This window comes from Entelurus aequoreus, linkage group LG18 (assembly GCF_033978785.1).
Source record: "Entelurus aequoreus isolate RoL-2023_Sb linkage group LG18, RoL_Eaeq_v1.1, whole genome shotgun sequence".
Lineage (NCBI taxonomy): Eukaryota > Metazoa > Chordata > Actinopteri > Syngnathiformes > Syngnathidae > Entelurus > Entelurus aequoreus.
The window spans coordinates 16169131-16195123 of NC_084748.1; the positions used below are offsets into that span (position 1 = coordinate 16169131).

The 25993-nt window shown below is 38.3% G+C and overlaps 2 protein-coding genes across 7 annotated transcripts in view; one reads left to right on the forward strand and one right to left on the reverse strand.

Annotated features, from left to right (window-relative positions):
* The window catches only part of LOC133633868 (uncharacterized), a 174155-nt gene that overhangs the window by 4070 nt on the left and 144092 nt on the right, over positions 1 to 25993 (forward strand). For 5 of the 6 annotated variants that reach the window (XM_062026628.1, XM_062026630.1, XM_062026624.1 and 2 more), the window contains exons 2-5: positions 19512 to 19697; positions 22099 to 22151; positions 22279 to 22383; positions 25268 to 25320. The gene's annotated coding sequence lies outside the window, so the exon portion shown is untranslated. Of the gene's footprint in view, positions 1 to 9634; positions 9746 to 19511; positions 19698 to 22098; positions 22152 to 22278; positions 22384 to 25267; positions 25321 to 25993 lie in introns of those variants that run through there. The other variant, XM_062026627.1, reaches the window with a different exon arrangement.
* Positions 2152 to 20294, reverse strand: tnip2 (TNFAIP3 interacting protein 2). The gene is given in 7 exon segments (XM_062026622.1): positions 2152 to 3019; positions 3092 to 3202; positions 9272 to 9440; positions 9442 to 9536; positions 9609 to 9695; positions 10972 to 11271; positions 19461 to 20294. Coding segments are annotated over 7 exon segments (1320 nt in total). The 5' UTR covers positions 19755 to 20294; the 3' UTR covers positions 2152 to 2755.

Consider the following 25993-nt stretch of genomic DNA (forward strand, 5'->3'; position numbering starts at 1 on the left):
ATACATACATATATGTATGTATACATATATGTTCTGTTTGTGTCACTTCAAAAGTTATTTAATAATAGTAATGCTAACAATACATATCAAGAATAGCAGCATAGGTCACACAAAAAAATACTTGTTGTGTTACGTGGCCTACTTCCTGTTTGAGTTGGGGATGTCCGACTTCCTGCTCTTACTGCACCAAACCCGTGACGACTGATTCACGCCCTGGCGCTGATACTCGACACCTTGCTACTTTACTCTTCTTGTCCTTTTGTCGCCCTGAGCCAGCGAGCGAGTCCTCAGGCGGGCGTGATAACCTTACAGCAGACACACAAACAACAGCTGGGAATGCTAACATGTCATCAGGCCCATTGAGGCGGCGATGAGGACAGGGGCTTTCCCACAACAAAACAAACATGTTCTACGAATACCCAATTTAAAAGCACACATGTCATTGTCGCAAATTAAATGATCTTAGTTGTATTTAGAAAAAAAAAAAAAGATTGCGTCATATAAATTCTGCTTAGTAACAAGCAGCAAGTTTACGTTTCTGCACTTACAAGCCAGCTTCATTTTTATTTGCGTCGCATTTAATCTAGCTTGCAACAAATGGCAATCTTTAAGCATAAACATTTTTAAGCATAGGAAGATCTGATTGACTTAAAAATATGTAATGTATATTTTCATTTATATATATATATATATATATATATATATATATATATATATATATATATATATATATATATATATATATATATATATAGTACATTTTCCAAGTTTTCAGACGTGTATTATACATATATTTTAAAAAAGTTGAATATACAGTATGTATATACTTTACTTGAAATGTTTTCCATACTTATTTCCAAGATTTCAGACGTTTATTATACATATATTTAAATAAAGTTGAATATACAGTATGTATATATTTTAATAGAAAAATATACAATACATATTTTCAAGTTTTTAGATGTGTATTATACATATATTTAAATAATGTTTATTGTACAGTATGTATATATACAATTAATATGAAAATGTGATTTATTAAAAAAATATATATATATATGTACTATATTAAAATGTACTAAAACGTATCTTGAATTAAATATATATATATATATATATACATACATATATATATATATATATACATATATATATATATATATGTATATATATATATATATATATATATATATATATATACTATATATGTATGTATATATATATATATATATATATATATATATATATATACTATATATGTATGTATATATATATATATATATATATATATATATATATATATATATGTATGTATGTATGTATGTATGTATGTATATATATATATATATATATATATATATATATATATATATATATATATATATATATATATATATTAGGTAATATTAATATATTAATATATTTATTTTATTAAAATTAAACGGTGCATTTTCCATGTTTTTAAAAGTGTATTATACATTTATTTAAATAGTTTATTGTACAGTATGTATATATACAATTAATATGAAAATTTGAATTATTAAAAAAAAATATATATATATGTAGAAAAGCGCTATACAAGTATAACCCATTTATCATTTATTTATATATATATATATATATATATATATATATATATATATATATATATATATATATATATATATATATATATACATATACTATATTAAAATATATTAAAATGTATCTTGAATTATATATATATATATATATAGTTATATATATATATATTTTTATGTAATATTAATATATTTAGTTTATTAAAATTAGACAGAGCACTTTCCATGTTTTTCAAGTGCATTATACATATATTTAAATAAAGTTTAATGTACAGTATGTATATATTTTAATAAAAAATATACAGTACCAAATTAGGCATTTTTATAGAAGAATGGCTTATTGACTTAGAAATATCTACCGTATATTTTCAATTAAAATATATATAATTTATATTAAAATATGTACCATATTAAACATGTATCAATATATCTTTAATTCATTTCATATTTACTTGATTAAAAATTAGACAGCACATTTTCATAGTTTTAAGTCGTTTATTACACATAAGAAAATAAAGTTTAATACACAGTATGTATATACTTTAATAACAAATATACAGCACACATTTCAAAGACTATTTAAAATATAAAAATTTAATAAATCTTTTTCAAGCAATGTTGCAGATAGTAAACCATCAGAATGGGAGACAGCTGATCCTTTCAAAATATTTTATTACAAAAATAGTTGACCAATTTAAAGACACAGGAACAAAAGTACCACACGTTCCAAAATATCTGTATCATTTATACACTAGTAAATAAATACATTTGTATAGATATATTTTTAATTCTCAATTCATCCAACCAAATAAATTCTTATTAGCTCAAAAGATTTCTAGCACCAACTTGATTTTGTGATTCAACACAGAAGCTTATGTTTCTACGGCACTGTGCAAAAGTCTGGGGCCACAATTGAACAGAACATTCCAAATTACCTCCACCAAGGCCGAATTGTGCCGTATTCGTGTTTTGTTGGACTACTTCCTGGTTCCTAGAGAATAGGACAGTTTACTGGTGGTGGCCCAGGACTTGTGCAAAGTAGCCAACCTGCCACGGTTTCATTTTGGCAATACGTAAGAAGGTCTTGTCCTTTTGACACGTTGAGGTATATGATGATCCGTTACATCCACAGGACGTCACCCGAGTCTTTGTGCTCCAAAAACGAGGTCCTGGCCTCATAGCGTGGCGCACTCCTCGCAGTGGTTGAGATACTCGGCGGCGGCGTCCTCATTGAACGTGGCGAGGCAGCGCGGGCACTGTAGGTCTGATAGTTGTGCGTTTAAGGCGGGGTTCTGTGTTGTCGAGGAAGGGGCTGGCTGGCGTTGCGTGGCGGACTGGTTTGTCCTCACCACGTGCTCCACGGTGTTCCTGTGCCGCCGCGAGGACACCCGGTGTCCGATGTGGACGTGACACAGAGGCACGTCCCTGCTCGCTCCCTGCTAACCATGGCAGATTTTAGCACAAAGCCGGCGATAAAAACCACGGGGAGGGTATGGTTGTGATTATGTCACCTCGTTGTGTATCTTCAGCTGACAGATCTGCTCTTTCAGGTCCTGGATCTGACCCTGCGCTCGCTCGCGGTCTGCACGCTCCGACTTAAAGTCCTCTGTGTAGATGACCACCTGAAGACCACAAATCATAGATCAAAGTGTGTACCAAAACATTAGCATTGCGATATTAGCATGCTAGCTTTTTTGCAAATTGTACATGTATACACTTCAACCTCAAATATTTTCTTACTTGACAAATGATACCGGTTAGTATATGTAATACCTGCAATACAGTATATTTTGGTACTTGACGCATGTTACAGTTAGCACTAGAGATGTCCGATAATGGCTTTTTTGCCGATATTCGATATTCCGATATTGTCCAACTCTTAATTACCGATTCCGATATCAACCGATACCGATATATACAGTCGTGGAATTAACACATTATTATGCCTAATTTTGTTGTGATGCCCCGCTGGATGGATTAAACAATGTAACAAGGTTTTCCAAAATAAATCAACTCAAGTTATGGAAAAAAATGCCAACATGGCACTGCCATATTTATTATTGAAGTCACAAAGTGCATTATTTTTTTTTAACATGCCTCAAAACAGCAGCTTGGAATTTGGGACATTCTCTCCCTGAGAGAGCATGAGGAAGTTGAGGTGGGGGGGGGGGTGTATATTGTAGCATCCCGGAAGAGTTAGTGCTGCAAGGGGTTCTGGGTATTTGTTCTGTTGTGTTTATGTTGTGTTACGGTGCGGATGTTCTCCCGAAATGTGTTTGTCATTCTTGTTTGGTGTGGGTTCACAGTGTGGCGCATATTTGTAACAGTGTTAAATTAAAGTACCAATGATTGTCACACACACACTAGATGTGGTGAAATTTGTCCTCTGCATTTGTCCCATCCCCTTGGGGAGCAGTGGGCAGCAGCGGCGCCGCGCCCGGGAATCATTTTGGTGATTTAACCCCCAACTCCAACCCTTTGTTGCTGAGTGCCAAGCAGGGAGATTATGGGTCCCATTTTTATAGTCTTTGGTATGACTCGGCTGGGATTTGAACTCCAACCTACCGATCTCAGGGCGGACACTCTAACCCAGGGGTGTCAAACTAATTTCGCATCGTGGGCCACATACGGCCTAGGGAGATGTCAAGTGGGCCGGACCATTAAAATTATACCATACTCTGCTATAAATAACCAAAATATCATGTCTTTCCTTTGTTTTGGTGTAAAGAAGCACAAGAACATTAGGAAAATATTGAAATTTAATTAACTATCCTTTTACAAAACATTTCATGAAACACCTCATATTTCCTTAGACAAATGTGCAATTTACTTTTATCATTCACAAATATGCATTGCAACTGATCCCACTGATTGTACAAAGGCACAAAACTTTAATTGGTACTGAAAAATATAGTAATGCACTTTAAGATGAAATGAGACTTTTAAAGAAAGGAATTTTTAAACCACTTACACATACGCATATAAAATCTAAATGTAATCCCTGCGTACACCTTACAAACTAAGGAGAGTGATTTTAAATGTGTAATGAAGAAAGTGTTCGCCTGTCCTGTAAATCTGTAAACTTCATACATGAAACATACATACACATACAATACATACTGAAAATGTATGGAGTTGTATGAACAGTAGAATTCCATCACACAACTTTTGTTTTGAAGCTGCTGACTAACATTAAAGTGCATATTTTTTAAATCACCACAGTAAGGATTCATCTTCACAGAGCTGTATTCTTTCAATGCAAACAGTATCTAAGGCAGCATTTTAAAGGTGTTAGTCTAGTCTGGACTTGTATTTGTTCCTGAAACTTGGCATCTTTTGGCCTGTACAAGTGCATCAACACCAGGTGTCATGTCCTGACTAGCTGTCACTTTCAGAATGTCATTTAAGTGCTTGTTTGTGAGCCTTGAACGCATTTTTGTTTTATTGATATTCATCACTGAGAAAATTTGTTCACAAAGGTAGGTTGTCCCAAACATGCACAAAATTTTAGCAGCCAGGGCTGTTAATTTGGGGTACCCTGGTAGTAGATACTGATAAAATCTGTCCAGACCTACAGAGGCAAATTTGCCCTTCAAATCTGCATCACACTGCAAATCAATTATCTCTAGCTGAATTTCGACCGGCAGATCAGAAGCTTTAACTGTGAAAGGTGAGCGAAAAACTGAAAATTCTGTCTCAAGTTCACAAAAAACCTGAAAACGTTTCTCAAACTCCCGCAGTAGTCCTGCAATTTTGTCTTTGTACCGTTTCATGTCCGCATCAGGTTAATCTTATCTCTTCTCAGTTGTCCTTGCAAGCCGTCATATTTTTCGCTGTGATGAGTCTCGTAGTGGCGTCGAATATTATATTCCTTCAATACCGAAACTTGTTGCAAACACACCAAGCACGAAGGTTTTCCGTGCATCTCTGTAAATAAATAGGACGTGGTCCATTTTTCTTTGAAAATTCTACACTCCTTATCTACTTTTCTCCGTTTGGATAACGACATTTTGGCTAATGAGGGTGTAGCGGAGAGGTAGAGACCAAGGTATTAACAACGTCGTAACAAGCAGCAGATGGCGCATTGATACCGTCTGCTGTTTTCAGTCTGTCTCAGTGATGCGGCTTGTCTTCTACTCTGATGGAAAAAGTGCGCCCCTTAGCGGATAATCCATGAATTGCAGCGAATTTAAAATATTAATTCCATGTCTTTTATGCATTTTTTTCCACTTTCAAATTATCCTGCGGGCCTGATCGAACCTCCTTGGGGGCCGGTTCCGGCCCGCGGGCCGTATGTTTGACACCCCTGCTCTAACCACTAGGCCGCTGAGATGGTAAAGTTGTTTATACGGCCACCCTCAGTGGTACCTGTATGGCTGTTGACCAAGTATGCCTTGCATTCACTTTGTGTGTGTGAAAAGCCGTAGATATTATGTGACTGGGCCGGCACGCAAAGGCAGTGCCTTTAAGGTTTATTGGCGCTCTGAACTTCTCCCTACGTCCGTGTACACAGCGGCGTTTTAAAAAGTCATACATTTTACTTTTTGAAACCGATACCGATAATTTCCGATATTACATTTTAAAGCATTTATCGGCCGATAATATCGGACTGCCGATATTATCGGACATCTCTAATTTGAACCTTTTTATCTGAATTTTTTTTGCCGTCACCCTGATCCCTTTGCTTAAACGAGGTTAAAAAAATAAATCAAAACAATTCTGAAAAAAGTTTACTTTTGTTTAGCTTTCTTTTCTTTTATTCCAGCACCTCTTACCTATTCCCTCGTTAACAAAAAAATAAACAATTCTGCAAAAAATGAGGTACAGTGCTGTAAAGTGCTGACAATCGGTAATGACCCTTCAACAGGGTGTGAAACCGTTAGGAGGTAAACGGATAAAAAAAAAAAGCGATTCTGCAAAAATGAACGTCTGCCCTATAATTAGGAAAATATGACAAAAAAATTTAATTGGTCGTTTTCTTAATACCTGAGGGAGATTTTATTTACTTTTGTTTGGTGACTTTTTAAAACTGCAGAGAGAACGCAGGCTTTCTTCAGACGCACAGGGCACCGCCCCACACTGGAGAGAAGGCTTCTCCCTCGGGGAATTATGACTAAACACTCTGAGTCACATGCACGTCACTAATTAGAAGACGAGTCATAAAGCGGCGATACTGACGAAATCCAAGAAATTATTTGAAAAATGCTTTAAGTGTTAATCACCGCTCTGCAAGGTTTCAACACTTTAAATCAGAAGCATTTGTAGACGGTCAAAACAATTGATCTTTTATAAATATTTCAGAAATAATGTATCAACAAGCATTTCTGACTCTCACCTGTGTTTTTTCCAAAAAATTAGTGTACAATTTTATCAACAATCATATTTTATAATTGTGTTTCTGGAGTGATATACCTAACTAATGCCATCATTTCTTATTGTGAGTTACTCTGACGTACACATACTCAAATGTATCATTACCTTTCGCACAAAATCTAAATAACTTCAATAATCAATAATTGTGTTATTATTGTTATTGATATAAAAAAATATTTTAATTTATTTAAAAAAATACTGAACACTGCTAACCAGTAGTCACAACAACACTTCCTCATTATGCACCAATGACGATTACGCCGAGGTTGCATTCACAAACCCTACAACAACATGTAAATCCTTTTTTGCACGTTCTTTAATGTACTGTACTGCTACAATAATTTTCCTAATTTTTATTTCTTATGTTTGACTTAAATTCCACAAATAATATTTCTTTAATTACAAAAAATGTACATGTTTTCCATTTTTTAAGTACCAGTTCGAAAATGTTTTTAAAAGTACTGATTTGGTACAAGTGCAGGTTATAATGTAAACGATACCCATCCCTAATGAATACACCGATTTATTTTCTCGGCTTTAAATTGTAAACAACTTGTCCTTTATACTGGTAACTTAAACTTTTTCCGCGGAGAGCCACACACTGACTAATCAAGTGATGCAGAGGCCATTTTGGTAGTTTTCGCCTTCAAAACTATTACAGTATATAGATTTGTTTTTACAAAGACCTAGAAAATGCAATTTATGTAGAAATTTGAATGTTAAATAGCCAAAGCTGAACTAAAATGCTAGCAGTTAGCACACTGGCCAAATAGTGTCTAATAACAAAAAATATGAGCATAATTGTCTAAAAAAGCTATCATACTAACATGCTAACAATAGAGTGTAAGCATAAGTGAAATACCAAAAGATATTGTATACCTGTAAACTATCTAAAAAAAACCTACAATGCAATGTTAGCATTTGTCAAGTACCAAAATACATTACTCTGGTGTGTGTACCTGAAAATATTGTTAAAAATGCTGGCTTGCTAACGATAACATGCAACGAGTACCAAAATATGACTGAGTTGTGTACCTACAAAATTAGCTTTAAAAAAAGTTAGCATACTACTGTTAGCATGCTAAAAGGTATCATTCGTCAAGTGACAAAATATTTGATGCTGAGGTGTATACCTGCAAAATTAGCAAAAAATAGCATGTTTATAGTACTATGCTAACCAGGGATGTCCGATAATATCAGACTGCCGATATTATCGGCCGATAAATGCTTTAAAATGTAATATCGGAAATTATCGGTATCGGTTTCAAAATAATCGGTATCGGTTTCAAAAAGTAACATTTATGACTTTTTAAAACGCCGCTTTGTACACGGACGTAGGGAGAAGTACAGAGCGCCAATAAACCTTAAAGGCACTTCCTTTGCGTGCCGGCCCAGTCACATAATATCTACGGCTTTTCACACACACGAGTGAATGCAAGCATACTTGGTCAACAGCCATACAGGTCACACTGAGGGCTGCCGTATAAACAACTTTAACACTCTTACAAATGTGCGCCACGCTGTGAACCCACACCAAACAAGAATGACAAACACATTTCGGGAGAACATCCGCACCGTAACACAACATAAACACAACAGAACAAATACCCAGAACCCCTTGCAGCACTAACTCTTCCGGGACGCTACACCCTACCCCCCCCTGCAACAACCTACCCCCCCCAACCCCGCCCACCTCAACCTCCTCATGCTCTCTCAGGGAGAGCATGTCCCAAATTCCAAGCTGCTGTTTTGAGGCATGTTAAAAAAAATAATGCACTTTGTGACTTCAATAATAAATATGGCATTTTTTTTCCATAACTTGAGTTGATTTATTTTGGAAAACCTTGTTACATTGTTTAATGCATCCAGCGGGGCATCACAACAAAATTAGGCATAATAATGTGTTAATTCCACGACTGTATATATCGGTATCGGTTGATATCGGAATCGGTAATTAAGAGTTGGACAATATCGAAATATGGATATCGGCAAAAAAGCCATTATCGGACATCTCTAATGCTAACAATAGCATGCTTACAGTTAGCATTAGTGAATTACCAAAATATATAACACTGAGGTGTATACCTGTTAAATGATCTAAAAAAAGCTAGCATGCTAACGTGAGCAAGCGTCAAGTAGCAAAATATATTACTCTGAAATGTGTACCGAGGATGTCGTTGTGGCTTGTGCAGCCCTTTTGAGACACTTGTCATTTAGGGCTATATAAATAATATTGATTGAGCTTTTTTGCTAATTTTGCAGGTATGCACCTGAGCCTCAAATATTTAGTTACTTGACGGTGTGAAGCTCGCACCCACCTGCTGCTCCAGAGTCTGGATGCGCTCTCCGTCTTTTCGACGCACTTCCTCCATTTCTCTCTTCAGCCGCGCGCACTCGCTCATCTTGTCCTCCAGCGAGCCGTTGAGCCTGGCGATCTCGTGGTGGAGCAAGCCGCTGCTGGCCGAGCCCCGGCCGGGAAGGGGACCCCTGGCCCGCGCCCGTCTTCAGGCGCTGGCCCAGTCCTCGGATGTAGTCCTCCCTGCTGGAGTCGTACTTCTGCCACTGCGTGTTCAGACCCTGGACCTGCAAGCGCACGTTGTTGTTTTAAGCCGCACAACACCTGGTGTTTTGATTGTGTGGACCTTGTGTTCTTACGTAGGCGACGCGCTGCTTTAACTGCCGGTTCTCCTCCTGAAGCTGACGCATTTGGGCGTCCACGAACCTGTCAGGTGACGCCGGCAGCTGCGTTGGAAAGAGGAAGGAAGCTTGAAGCCCAAAGTAAAACGTGCCAGGTCAGACCAGATCAAGACTCTTTTCTCAGATGTGTCATGCAAGTTATTCTGCGGTCCCCACCCATAAAACACTAATACTTTGAGGTAGGGCTGGGCGATATGGCCTTTTTTTAATATCCCAATATTTTTAGGCCATGTCACGATATATGTCTCGATATTTTGCCTTAGCCTTAAATGAAAACTTGATGCATATAATCACAGCAGTATGATGATTCTATGTGTCTACATTAAAACATTCTTGTTCATACTTCATTAATATATGCTCATTTTAAACTTTCATGCAGAGGAAATCACAACTAAGTACATTTAGCAAAACTGTATTTATTAAACAGTTATGAAGCAGTGGCACAAACATTCATGTCATTTCAAAACAGAAAGTGCAAGAATGTCAGAGACATTTTAAAACAAGCTATTAGTGCACTTCTGTGGATGATGTCACTAAGATGACATATCAAAACAATACTAAAGTGCACTTTTTCTACAGAACGCCACTACAATAGTTAAAAACAAATAAAGTGCACTTTTGTGCATGATGTCACACAAGATATTTCAATAACTGTCAAATAAAAATGAGCTGCATAATAGGAAATCAAATAGTGTATGTCCTTCGCTATGTGGTAGGTTCCTGCAGACGTTATCTCCTTCTGTTGTTGACTATTTGTTTCATACGGTGTTGATGTGGAAAGGGTTGCCTCTGCATTTTGTGGGTGTTGACATGCGGAGTTTCAAACACTCTTCATTCTCTAGCGGGTGACTTTTCAAATGATGCTACATATTAGCAGTAATGCTACTTTTTGTAGCAACGCGTTTGCCCCACACTTGACAAATTACGGTTGTCTGTTCGACATCTTCCCGCTTGAAGCCAAACCACCGCCAGACGATGGACCCCCTGCTGTTTTTCTTGGGAATTAATTCTTCCTTCATTTGTTACCAGATTCGCACCTTCTCTCTCTCGTATTACCACTCGCACCACAGCTAACGTTATCCATGCCGCTACCTCTGTGCTCCGCGAGGGCGTATACATGTATATATGTGACGTATGTAAGAAGGTGCGCTTGTTTTAAGTGTCCGTGAGAAGCAGAGACAACAAAGAGTGAGAAACGCCTGAAGTGTAATGCCCGCAGGTAAAAGCAACTGCGTGATAATATCTACTCACGATATAGTCATTTTTTATATCGCACAGAGACAAACCCGTGATATATCGAGAATATCGATATGTCACCCACCTTCTTAGTCTGCTGCTGAGCCCCTTCCTGAGCGTCTCCCTCGCCAGTCTTGGTCCTCTCCATCCTGGCCAGCAGCTGCCGGCACACTTTCACGGTGGTCCCCAGCTGGCCCCTCAGCTGCTCGGCCTCCTCGGCCAGCGAGGTGCACAGAACGGCCCGGGTGGCCTCCGAGCGCTCCCTCTCGCCCAGGGCCACACGCAGCCTTTGGATCTCGCGGTCTTTCTCGTGCTCGGGCCCGCTCTGGACTCTCTCCAGGTCCAGGTCCTTCTCTCGGAGCTGCGTGGTCAGCCTCTGGATCTCCTGGGAGATGTACAGTGCCAGGCGGGTTTAATACACATGCGAGCTAAAATCTATGTGCAAACAATTTAATGTATATACTGGTAGGGATGGGTACCGTTCACAATTGAACCGATACGGTACCAATTTGCGGTACCTCGGAATCAATACCGGTACTCAACGCTACCAATTTTCTGTACTTTTTTGTGTGTTAACTAGAGATGTCCGATATAGGCTTTTTTGCAATATCCGATATTCCGATATTGTCCAACTCTTAATTACCGATTCCGATATCAACCGATACCAATATATACAGTCGTGGAATTAACACATTATTATGCCTAATTTTTCCTGGAAAGCAATTATTTGCATAATCCTGCTAAGCATGAGGCTTAACAATCCTCTATTTGGACCAGCTTTAAAATTGTCCACCTTTATACCAGTCAAAAGTTTAGAGACACTTTTCCATGCCAATGAATGAGAAAGTGTCTCCAAACTTTTGGTTGGTACTCCATCCACCATCTGCACATTGGTGCTTTACTCTCTAAAATGAGTGAAATTGGGCCAATTATAACAAAAACAGGAGCAAGCGTAGAAAATGGATGGATGGATGGATGGATAACAAAAACAAATATTCTGCATCCACATCAAAATTAATGGTATAGTTTCCTAGACTCTGCAAAGTTTTATGGAACGGTAATTTAAAAAAAAAAAAAAAATTGCACAATATTTGTAATTATTGTTTATTGAATGGATCCCCATTAGCTGACGCCAAGGCGACTGCTAGTCTTCCTGGGGTCCATATAGGAGCATACAAAATAAAAACGGCATTAAGTTGTGTGGGTTTTTAATATGTATTTCCATCCATTTTCTACCGCTTATTCCTCCGGGATCACGGGGGGCGCTGGAGCCTATCTCAGCTACAATCGGGCAGAAGGCGGGGTACACCCTGGACAAGTCGCCACCTCATCGCAGATATGTATTTCTCTTTTTCAATGTAATTCTGCAAATATACGAACCCGCAAAATGACTGTTTTGCTAAGAAAAAAATCCTGACTGGAGGTGAGCACCGAAATCCCCAAAATAACAAGACGTGAACGGTGCCTTGTTTTGGAACTAAATGAATGCGGACATCTGCCACAAGTGCTTAATGGTGATATCGTGCAAGTACCGTTTTGTGAGTAATGTAGCGTCCTGTCCGAAGCATTTGTTGAGTTAGCGAGCAAGAATAGGCAAAGAGCGGCCTTCTGGGAGCTTTTGCAGAAGCGCACTGAGCGAGTCAACTCTGCAAAGTGTCTTGCAAATCAAAATGAAACCACTTCAAAATGAGAAGTAGGTGTGGCGTCGAGCTCGTCAAGGAAGGAAGAAGCCGATTACATAGTTGGTGCTCATCCAGAAGACATTTGGCATTCATCCGGACGGGGGATTTTTCAGCTTGGGTGGAAGTCTTAATTAGTTTAGCAGGATCAGACAAACACATTTACACTGGGCTTTACAGAAGGGTGTGATGTGGGACGAGAAGAGAACAATTTTAAGCAGGATTCTGCAAATAATTAGGTGTTTGAAGGGTGGGCATTGATCTAGTCGAGGAAGGAAGAACCTGGTTTAGATTTTTGATGCTTATCCAGATAAAAGGTGCACCTTTTACCCAACGTGGCTTGGGTATTTTATAGAATTACACAAATATTGTGCAAAATATATATATATATTTTTAAATTACCGTTCCATAAAACTTTGCAGAGTCTAAGAAACTATACAATTAATTTTGATGTGGATGCAGAATATTTGTTTTTGTTAGAGATGTCCGATAATATCGGCCGATAAATGCTTTAAAATGTAATATCGGAAATTATCGGTATCGGTTTCAAAAAGGAAAATTAATGAGTTTTTAAAACGGCGCTGTACGGAGCGGTACATATCCGGTAAAACAAGGACGTAGACCCTAGTATACTCTGGACTGAAGCTGTGTGCCTTCATTGTTTTTGTAGCTGTTGTTTTGAGGCATATTAAAAAAAATAAAAAATAATGCACTTTGTGAAAGTCAAAGTATAGTATTTCCCATAGTTGTAGTGGGTATCAGGATTATCTCAGGGAGAGCATGTCCCAAATTCCAAGCTGCTGTTTTGAGGCATGTTAAAAAAAATAATGCACTTTGTGACTTCAATAATAAATATGGCAGTGCCATGTTGGCACTTTTTTCCATAACTGGAGTTGAAGTTGTTCTCTTATTTTGGAAAACCTTGTTTTTGATTGATTGATTGAAACTTGTATTAGTAGATTGCACAGTACAGTATATATTCAGAACAATTGACCACTAAATGGTAACACCCGAATAAGTTTTTCAACTTGTTTAATCGTTAATCAATTCATAGTAAAGTTACATTGTTTAATGCATCCAGCGGGGCATCACAAAAAAATTAGGCATAATAATGTGTTAATTCCACGACTGTATATGTCGGTATCGGTTGATATTGGAATCGGTAATTAAGAGTTGGACAATATCGGATATCGGCAAAAAAGCCATCTCTAGTTTTTGTTATCCATCCATCCATCCATCCATCCATCCATCCATCCATTTTCTACCGCTTGTCCCTGTTTTTGTTATAATTTGCCCAATTTCACTCATTTTAGAGAGTAAAGCACCTACAGTACGTGCAGATGGTGGATGGAGTACCAACCAAAAGTTTGGAGACACTTTCTCATTCATTGGCATGGAAAAGTGTCTCTAAACTTTTGACTGGTATAAAAGGTATACAATTTTAAAGCTGGTCCCAATAGAGGATTGATCAGCCTCATGCTTAGCAGGATTATGCAAATAATTGCTTTCCAGGGAACTTTTGCAGGGGGCGGGGCATCAAGCTAGTCAGCAAAAAAGAAGCGTTCATTTTTTTGGTGTAGTTATTTTCATCCATGATGGAAGTCTAAGATGTACTCTGTTAGTTTGCGTGATTTAGACCTTTAATAAACTAATGTACTTCATTGATTTATGCAAAACTTTGCAGAGACTTTTTGTTAATATTGTGTCTGATTTACTCATTTTTGTTGGTAAAGAGTGAATCTGAATGTCAAACATTGAATGTACACTAGGGCTGGGCAATAAAACGATATCAAAATATATATCGCGATTGACAAATATTTTATAATACTAAAAAGTGCGTTCAAATAAAGTTTTTTTTTGTCGGAAGAAAGCGGAAGATGCGAAGCAAGGTTGGTAGCATGAACAAAGCCACTCACTCTCTGGTAGCCGAGCAACGCAGGAAGTGATCACTGATCAGTGGGAGTGACATGCTAACAGCCAATCAGGTTAAAGTAACAACTATCAGTTTGGTTGTGCCATGTTGTTGTCTCGTGGTTGATTATTTGCATGGAGTGAGAAGAGAAAGCAAAAATTTGTGTTGCAGAGAATGAATAAATTGTGGATAAAAGAGGAAAAGTCATATGGCAGTTTTTGGATTTTCTAAAAAAAGACCATCGTCAGACAAATGTAGTCTGTAAATTATGCAAATCGCTCGTCCCCACCAAGACCGGTAATAATACCACGCCAGTACCACGCCAGCTCGCCCTTTAGAGCACAGCTGTAACTTCCTCGCACTAAACCTGCAGAAAAAATATTCTCAGGTTTCTCTATGTGAGCAGCAAGTTGTGTAAAAAGCACTGAAACATTGAACAGTTGTACATGTCTGTTAAATCCATTGAGAGTTGCACACTGAAAAATCAAAGCATGCGGGGGCCATTTTGATATCTTTCATTTTCAAAACCAAAATAATGTATAATTTTTTTTTAACCTTTAGGACTCCCCTTAATTTTAGTTCTGGGGACCTGTAAGGATTGTTGTCATAAAAATGTTAAAAATAAGTCAAATATTAATTTTAAAAATAGTATTCAACGCCTAAATCTCTAGATCCACTTCAGGTCTGTCGATATAAAGTTTTTGTTTTGTTTTTGTTTTTGTTTTTTACTGATTTATGGCTTTTTGTCAAAACCATGTTTTTATGGCAAAAACACAAAATGTGCAATATTTCCCCCCCCCCCCAAAAAAGTGGAATATTTAGTATGAAGAAAATTGGAGACCTAAAAGGGTCAATGATAATAACCTTTCATTTTAATTAAAATTATTTGGTGTCCAAAAGTGTTAAAACATAAGTCAAACATTTTGTTTTTTACTTTCAAAGCTTAAGTCCCGAGATCAACTTCATATTTATCCGTTGATTATAAGTTTTTCTAATTTTTTTTGGTTTGTTTTAGGTCCTTTTTGCCAAAGAAAACAGGAAATCACACCAAATATGCACTATTTTCCCCAATAAAATTCCAAGTGGAATATTTGATGTGTAGTAATTGGAGCCTTGAATATGTGAATAATTCATTACAACATTGATTTTGATTCATTATTATTTTTGAGCAATTATAGTTTTAAAGAAAAAAAGTCTGTTATTAGTCAACATTGCAACTTTTTCTCGGTACATTTCACCTGTTTGGTCTTTTATTTCACTGTGTTTTTGTTTTTTAATCGTATTTTTAGAATGTGCTGTTGAAAACACTTTTGGACACCCCTGATTTAAAGGTTTAGAGAGGTCAAATTAAATTCACCTGTAGTTCATGTTGGGTTTACCCTGAAATTTTCAAAGGAAAACTTGTTCTGAATGGTGTATTCAGAAAGTACAATAGTAGTCAAAAGTTTGCAGACGCCTTCTAATTTATGTCAAACTGTCTCTCAATCAGGGCTGCCCCTCTCAATATGCAGATCAGCCGCTGTAAGCTGAAGCGTGTATACAATTTTACTAACCCCTTCCTGCTCTGTCACTGATAAGTATTTAGATGCTAATTTCCCCGAACGATTGACCAATCCCCTTACAGCTAGTCTTGTAAAGCAGTCGTCCGATCCCAGGTCGAAGTTGTATTTATGTTTTACTGTTTTATTCTGCACTAAAAATATAATCATTGAACAATTTATTTCCTATTAATTTTTTTTAGTACAAAACGTGCACCGAATCAAATTAAAGTTTGCTTAAAGTGGTAATAATAATAATAATAAAAAAACAGTATAAAAATAATTTCACAATCTAAAAAAATTGTTAAATTTAACCAGGCCCGTACTCCACAAACATGTGTTCCAGCTGAACAATCCAAAGGAGCAGGTGCGTTATGTGGACAAACTGACGCTAATTGGAGAATATTTTTATGAAATGCTATCCTCTTTATTTACTAGCGACATCGGACCGTTGCCCCAAGTAATGTAATATGATGTCATTTCATGTACCGTATTTTTCGGAGTATAAATCGCTCCGGAGTATAAGTCGCACTGGCCGAAAATGCATAATAAAGAAGGAAAAAAACATATATAAATCGCACTGGAGTATAAGTCGCATTTTTGGGGGGAAATTTATTTGATAAAACCCAACACCAAGAATAGACATTTGAAAGGCAATTTAAAATAAATAAAGAATAGTGAACAACAGGCTGAATAAGTGTACGTTATATGACACATAAATGACAAACTGAGAACGTGCCTGGTATGTTAACGTAACATATTATGGTAAGAGTCATTCAAATAACTATAACATATAGAACATGCTATATGTTTACCAAACAATCTGTCACTCCTAATCGCTAAATCCCATGAAATCTTATACGTCTAGTAGGGCTGTGAATCTTTGGGTGTCCCACAATTCGATTCAATATCGATTCTTGCGGTCACGATTCGATTCAAAATCAATTTTTTTTCAATTCAACACGATTCTCGATTCAAAAACGATTTTTTCCCGATTCAAAAGGATTCTCTATTCATTCAATACACAGGATTTCAGCAGGATCTACCCCAGTCTGCTGACATGCAAGCAGAGTAGTAGATTTTTGTAAAAAGCTTTTATAATTGTAAAGGACAATGTTTTATCAACTGATTGCAATAATGTAAATGTGTTTTAACTATTAAATGAACCAAAAATATGACTTATTTTATCTTTGTGAAAATATTGGACACAGTGTGTGTTGTCAAGCTTATGAGAAGCGATGCAAGTGTAAGCCACTGTGACACTATTGTTCATTTTTTTTATTTTTATAAATGTCCAATGATAATGTCAATGAGGGATTTTTAATCATGCTGGACCTTCAGAAGGCCTTTGACACCGTTAACCACGCTATACTGTTGGATAAGCTCAGAGCAATCGGATTTAACAAAACCTCTTGGAGCTGGATGCAGTCTTACTTGGAGGGGAGGGAGCAGGTGGTAGAGGTGAACGGCACCATGTCCCCCCCCCTCTCGGTGAGCTGTGGAGTCCCCCAAGGCAGTATATTGGGACCTTTACTGTTCCTAATATACATAAACGACATGTCATCGGCATGTGACTGTGAATTGTTTTTGTTTGCGGATGACTCTGCCTTGCTGGTATCAGACAAGGACAAGTCACAGGTGGAGAAAATCCTCAGTGCTGAGCTCTGTAGAACTTGCACCTGGCTCGCTGACAACAAACTATCCATCCACTTGGGTAAAACAGAATCCATCCTGTTTGGGTCCCACATCAAACTTAAGAGAGTCAATCACTTCACCATAAAAGTAGGTGACAGTGTCATCACCAGGAAAGATGAGGTCACCTACCTAGGTTCCATTCTAGAGGCTAACCTTTCCTGTGATAAAATGGCAACCAAGGTAATCAAAAAGGTTAACCAACGAACGAGATTTCTCTACAGAATTTCCTCTCTGGTCAACAAAAGCACCTTGAGGATTCTGGCGGGAACTCTCGTTCAACCCTTTTTCGATTACGCATGCACCTCCTGGTACCCTAGCACCTCCAAAACCCTCAAATCTAAACTCCAAACATCTCAGAACAAGCTAGTCAGGTTACTTCTAGACCTCCACCCCAGATCCCACCTCACTCCTACCCACTTCTCTAAAGTGGGCTGGCTCAAGGTGGAGGACAGAGTTAAACAACTTGCACTGAGCCTAGTCTATAAAATCCGCTACACCTCCCTGATACCGAAGTACATGTCAAACTACTTCCTTAACGTAAATGACCGCCATAACCACAACACCAGGGGGTGCTCCACTAACCACGTTAAACCTAGATTCCGAACTAACAAAGGTCTTAACTCATTCTCTTTCTATGCCACATCAATGTGGAATGCGCTCCCAACAGGTATAAAAGAAAGGGCATCTCTATCCTCCTTCAAAACCGCTATAAAAGTTCACCTCCAGGCAGCTACAACCCTAAACTAACACCCTACCCGGATTGCTAATAATCAAATGTAAACAATCAAATGCAGATTCTTTTTCTTATGCCTTCTGATCTCTCTCTCTCTCTCTCTCTCTCTCTCTCTATGTCCACTACCCCCCACACGCCCCCCCCCACCCCACACCCCCTCCACACTCCTGATTGTAAATAATGTAAATAATTCAATGTGATTATCTTGTGTGATGACTGTATTATGATGATAGTATATATGATAGTATATATCTGTATCATGAATCAATTTAAGTGGACCCCGACTTAAACAAGTTGAAAAACTTATTCGGGTGTTACCATTTAGTGGTCAATTGTACGGAATATGTACTTCACTGTGCAACCTACTAATAAAAGTCTCAATCAATCAATCAATCAATGCTATGTAGAAATTGTAACTAATATTGATACTGTTGTTGATTATATTCATTTTTGTTTCACTACTTTTGGTTTGTTCTGTCGTGTTTGTGCCTCCTCTCAACTGCTCTGTTTATTGCAGTTCCGAGTGTTGCTGGGTCGGGTTTGGTTTTGGAATTGGATTGCATTGTTATGGTATTGCTGTGTATTGTTTTGTTGGATTGATTAAAAAAATAAAAATAAAAAAAATTGATTTTTTAAAAATGAGAATCGTTTCTGAATCGCACAACGTGAGAATCGCGATTGAAATTCGAATCGATTTTTCCCCACACCCCTAACGTCAAGTCTCTTACGTGAATGAGCTATATTATTTGATATTTTACGGTAATGTGTTAATAATTTCACACATAAGTTGCTCCTGAGTATAAGTCGCACCCCCGGCCAAACTATGAAAAAAAACTGCGACTTATAGTCCGAAAAATACGGTAATATATTGTCTTATTTACAAGCAGGCTCGACTTCCGGGTTTGGTCACGTGAAAACGCTCAAGCCTGGCGTGCAATTATTAGTGCAAAGCCAAAATATGCAAATTAAAGTAACCGAAGCTCTTTAAAAGTATGATTATTATTACAAAATATGCACCTCAGCTTGTCTGGTCGCTTTGAACTCCGTCTCGTTCCTCTTCTGTTTCAGTTTGCAGATCTCCTGACACAAACTCTCCAGCAAGGACTTGGACGGCCCGACCACCACAGATTGGTTGTCGCCCACCGTCACGCACGTCCTTTCGTGGCCGGCCAGCCTGGCCTTGAGCTCGGCTATGATGTTGTCCTTGAGGGCGAGCTGCTTCTCCAGGAGCTCCATCTCCTCCCGGCACTCATGGTACAAAGTGTTGAGGGTGCTGTAGCTCCGCTTCTTGTCCACACTGTCGTGATCCATGTCGGGGCTCCGGCGTCGGGTCTCTCGGGGTGGTCTTTTAACGGCACTATTGTCTTTTAGTCATCCGGCACTTGACAAGTATATCCGGGGAGCAGCGCCGCGTGTTGTTAGGTCTGGCTCACCACTCGTTGACAATAATATAACCAAGCGGGGGATTTCCTGGGGAACTTCCCCGCGGACTTTTTTGAGATTCGTCAAAGCGAGCACAGTGTGTCTCCTAGACTCCACGTCGGCCGCCATTGTGAGGTAAACGTTTATTGTCAACACCAAAATTAAGACATAAAACCTTAAATGGTGGCAACAAAAAGTTTATGCAAGCGAGGAGGCTCTCCACTAGTAAGCATTGCTTTGGTGCGTTCACTGGCGGTCGTAAAACCAACATTCAAGCGAAAAGACTCTTACAAAAAATATCTTAACAAAATAGTGTTCAGTTTAAAACCTCTGCACTCAAGCTATAAGCCGGTAAAAACTGGATGCAGTTATTACACAGAACATTAAACATTGAGTCACTGAACCAGTGTAATTTACGCAGTTTCCACATGTGCGCAAATGCAGCATCAAGACAAATTACCCAACTGTCATTTATTAGAATGGAATAGAATGCACAGGGGTTAAGTTAAAAGTACCAATCATTGTCACACACACTAAATGTGGGGGAATTTGTCCTCTCCATTTGACCCATCCCCTTGTTCACCCGCTGGGAGGTGAGGGGAGCAGTGAGCAGCAGCGGTGGCCGCGCCCGGGAATCATTTTTGGTGATTTAACCCCCTTGAGTGCAAAGCAGGCACCCCGTTTTTATAGTCTTTGGTATGACTCGGCCGGTGTTTGAACTCACGACCTACCGATCTCAGGGCGGACACTCTAACCACAAGGCCACTGAGCAGGTTAGTGCGTGTGCCTCACAATACGAAGGTCCTGAGTTCAATCTCTCTGTGTGGAGTTGGCATGTTCTCCCTGTGACTGCGTGGGTTCACTCCGGGTACTCCGGCTTCCTCCCACCAACAAAGACACCTGGGGATAGATTGATTGGCAACACTAAATTGGCCCTAGTGTGTGCATGTGAGTGTGAATGTTGTCTGTCTATCTGTGTTGGCCCTGTGATGAGGTGGCGACTCGTCCAGGTTGTACCCCGCCATCCGCCTGAATGCAGCTGAGATAGGCTCCAGCACCCCCCGCGACCCCAAAAGGGACAAGCGGTAGAAAATGGATTGATGGATGGAATGCTTTGTAATTAACATGAGAGCATGAGGAAAATACTCTGTCCACTCTGTCGTTCAAATACCATATAAACACTAATTAACATATTTTAAAAAAATACAGCAGTGCAACAGTGGAAAACGGTGTAAGCTATTGGATAGTATAGGATAACCTTTATTTATCTCACAAATGGGAAATTACGTGGTTGCAGTGCAGATACAAAAAGTCCACATAAAATGAGGTACAAACACAAAAACAATAGGGAAACATTAAAGAAAACAAAGGACATAAAATACATTAAAAGAGAACAGAGCTGATGCGACCAGCTGCCACTTTACCAGCGCCATTTCTACGTACAGTTACACATACACCATGGTGGCCTCGGCAGTGGTGGGGGAAGCACGGCCAGAGACCCAAACAGACACAACAAAGCAACCAAGAGCGTTGACTCCGTCCTCGGCTGCCCACTAGCTTTCAGCCAATATCCGGGCTGCGTGGATAAGCGAGAATCCATCCCAGGACTTAGTGAGGCTTGTCCATAACAACACTCAACATTTTATTTGCTCTATCGAGGCAACAGGATCGAACAGTGTCTTCTAGGGAGGGCAGAGGGCGGCCGATAATCTTCTCCGCTGTCATGATCACCCTTTGCAGGCCCTTCCTGTCAGCAGCGGAGCAAGCAGCAAACCACACAGTTACGCAGGACATCAGCTCTGGCTCTATGGTTGCACGATAGAAGGATAACTGCATGCAGTTTCTCCTCAAGTTGGCTCCTCCGCAGAACACGCACTGACCAGTGCTGAAGTGTTGGCAGTTCGTGTGAGGTCCTCCGAAATTTATGTTCCCTGAATTTTGGCTCCTAAAATCTATGACCGTCTTCTTGGTCTTTTTGGCGCTCAGCCTATGGTTGTTCTTGGTCCACCACCCTGCCAGCGCCTCTATTTTACTCTTTGTAGGCCACTGTGGTGTTGTGGTGTTGTCGGTGAACTTGATGATGGTGTTCGAGCGATGATTGGGAACCCAGTCATGCATACATTTTTAAGTGGTGACACACAAAGGTGGTTGTTCCTGTTGCATGATTCTGCACTTTTTTTCTCTCTCTATAATTATCCCATTAGTCAATTGACTTCAATTGTCTTTACTACAGTGCAAAAGTATGACAGCCACGCCATTGGGTTTGGAGAAGCTGATTCATGCAAGGTAATTTCCACTTCGTTTGATTTGCGAGATAATTGCACTCAGGCGCAAAAGACCTCTTGGAATTGCTTAATTTCACCGAATTCGCCAGCATGTGTATCTTGATAAACTGAACTTTTTTTTTTTTTAGACGTTCCAGGTGTGACCCCCAAAAGCCTGCCTAGGATCCCAACCTGCAGGAGTTGGAAAAATATTACCGCTCCCTTGCAGAGAATACACAGAATTTATTACGCAGGTACGCTCGAATGGATACACACCCTCTGCTGTAAAATGCACAGGTCGTCAGCCAATTTGGTTAGGAAGTGCAATTTTTATGTTTTTTGCCATTTCAGAGAATCATTCCTGAACCCACTCCTCCAATGGAATTTATACAGTCGCCATGAAAATGTAATCCTGTATATTAGACAGATAGGCAGCAGTAAATCACCAAAATCACAAGTTTTCACTTTAAAGTGTGGGTGTAGCTCGGTGTAACCAACTTCTTGTACGAGAAATAAAATTGAGCTGTGTCCAAGCCCCAGCCCACAAGCCAAATGCGGCCTTCTGGCATTTTCACTTTGTCCCGCGAGACGAAAGCACAAGTATTATATCAATGAATAACCTGGCAGTGCAGGGTGCTTTCATACTGAATTTCAAGATCCCAGTGGTCTGACAGGTGGCAAATTGTCACCATTTTGTGATCAATGTGAGAAACTCAGGTCAGTGCCTATGACGTGTACTTTCTTGTTAGCACATGCACAACATTTACTTAAATGACCCAATCCAAACATCCTTTCATAGTCCATCCATCCATCCATTTTCTACCGCTTATCCCTTTCGGGGTCGCTGGGGGTGCTGGAGCCTATCTCAGCTGCAATCGGGCGAAAGGCGGGGTACACCCTGGACAAGTCGCCACCTCATCACAGGGCCAACACAGATAGACAGACAACATTCACACTCACATTCACACACTAAGGCCATGGTGCAAAAAATTAATAAATAAAAAAATTCCACCAGCACAAAAAGTCAACACATGATTACACATAACACAAAGTGCTCACTGAACTTTGTGGATATCATGAAAATATACCCATTTAAACCCACCGCAAGGTATGATGGGATATCGCTAAACACTCTCCACACTTAGCAATGTTTGACTTTCAGCTGCTTGATATTTCTGATTGATTACAAAACTTTAAAGAGGTCGTCACAGAAGTAAACAAACTAGGAGTTGCACTTTCTCATACTATTAATATTCAATTATTCCATCCATCCTTTTTCTACCGCTTGTCCCTTTCGCTGCATTCGGGCGGAAGGCGGGGTACATCCTGGACAAGTCACCACAATTATAATAATTATTATTTATATACACATTACATTATTATAATATGTAAACACACACACTTTAATTATATATATATATATATATGTGTTCATATACAGTACAGGCCAAAAGTTTGGACACACCTTCTCATTTCAATGCGTTTTCTTTATTTTCATGACTATTTACATCAATCAATCAATGTTTACTTATATAGCCCTAAATCACGAGTGTCTCAAAGGGCTGCACAAGCAACAACGAGATCCTCGGCTCAGATCCCACATCAGGGCAAGAAAAAACTCAACCCAATGGGATAACAGTGAGAAACCTTGGAGGGGACCGCAGATGTGGCGGTATACATATATACTGTATATATGTATACACATATGTATGTGTGTGTGTATATATATATATATATATATATATATATATATATATATATATATATATATATATATATATATATATATATATATATATATATATATATATATATATACACTACCGTTCAAAAGTTTGGGGTCACATTGAAATGTCCTTATTTTTGAAGGAAAAGCACTGTACTTTTCAATGAAGATAACTTTAAACTAGTCTTAACTTTAAAGAAATACACTCTATACATTGCTAATGTGGTAAATGACTATTCTAGCTGCAAATGTCTGGTTTTTGGTGCAATATCATTCCAGTGTTCTAATGGTACAATGTGTTTGCTCATTGGCTCAGACGGCTAATTGATGATTAGAAAACCCTTGTGCAATCATGTTCACACATCTGAAAACAGTTTAGCTCGTTACAGAAGCTACAAAACTGACCTTCCTTTGAGCAGATTGAGTTTCTGGAGCATCACATTTGTGGGGTCAATTAAACGCTCAAAATGGCCAGAAAAAGAGAACTTTCATCTGAAACTCGACAGTCTATTCTTGTTCTTAGAAATGAAGGCTATTCCACAAAATTGTTTGGGTGACCCCAAACTTTTGAACGGTAGTGTGTATGTATATATATATATATATATATATATATATATATATATATATATATATATATATATATATATATATATATATATATATATATATATATATATATATATATATATATATATATATATATGTATATGTATATGTATATATATATATGTATATGTATATGTATATATATATGTATTATGTATGTATGTATGTATATGGTTACTTTGCATGGTTTCGGCCCTCAGCCAAATTTTTTTAGCTGAAGGTGGCCCCCCACTCAAAGTTTGGACACCCTTGCTCTATACAAAACCAATGGTCGATAATAAATAATTAAAAATAGTGAGTTTTCACAATTACTGGGTTAAGGTTGGCAGCAAAGTAAGTTCGTCGTCGCCTTCAAACACGATTTAGCTAACTTTGACGCTAAACTCTACCCACACCCTACGGTAAAAAGGTCCAATTTTTTAACTTTATCAGTATTGTATACAAGGTTTAATGTCTGAGAGTAGATCAGGCGTATCCTCAAAGAGGAGTTGGTTCAATTAATAATGTTGCAAAAATAAATAAAAAACCCAGAATAAATTCATGTTCTATTCTGTATTGCAATTTCTTACATGAGCATTGGTGAAATATCAAGAGAAGGCGTTTTTTAATAAAATGACTTTACTTAAGGCCTTAACTAAGTGTACTCTATACTGACCAAAGTCATTGTGTGAACATTCTGTTTTGTGGACATTGTGAAATACTGTTAATACTGAGCTTTTCTTGAGAAGAAAGTTGTGCATCATAGAGTCAAAATGAAAGAAGTCCTGTCCAGACTGTCCATAGTGACACACTGTTATTCCTTACAGTACTCAAGAGTCACCAGCAGTTCTTGAGGCCCAGCAGGGTGGATCCCTCCCAGGTGAGTCCACCTTAAGTCACATGAAGGGCTTGGAAGTGACTCATGAGGGTCACATGGCGGTCACAAAGCAGCAGGTTATTTTTCTGAGGTTTTTGGGTTACATTCTGCCAGCCAAAATTCACGACAACTCTTCATCTTATGATATGCTGACATTCGGTGGAAATACCTGACTGGGACTCCCCGTTAATAAGTAAAGATGGTTAATGTCTACAACACTTGTTCCCCATGTTGTCCTTCTTCCTCTTTCAGATAGTACACTGTAGTGCAATAATAATACAATTATGAATACAATAATAATACAATATATTGTTTATTGATCTGAACACACAGTAATGATAATTGTAATCGGGACATAAATAAGTTCAAATAAATTCATGTTTAAAATGTGAGATTCTCCCTCAGATTCCCTTTACTGCCAATAGGTGGCAGTGATAAAGCTTTTTTTCAAACAAGCAGATTTTTAAAAATTACAGTAATTGTTATTTCTGTTTGTTTTTTTTTAATTAAAAAAAAAGAACTGAGACACCTGCAACAATTTGTGGGCACCTTTTTTATTTTTTGATACAACACTAAAAGATGATACTGTATTTTGATATTTACAAAGCAATACATCCACACAAAAATAGTGCTGTGAAAAATACCTTATATTGCACATACACACCACATGATTATT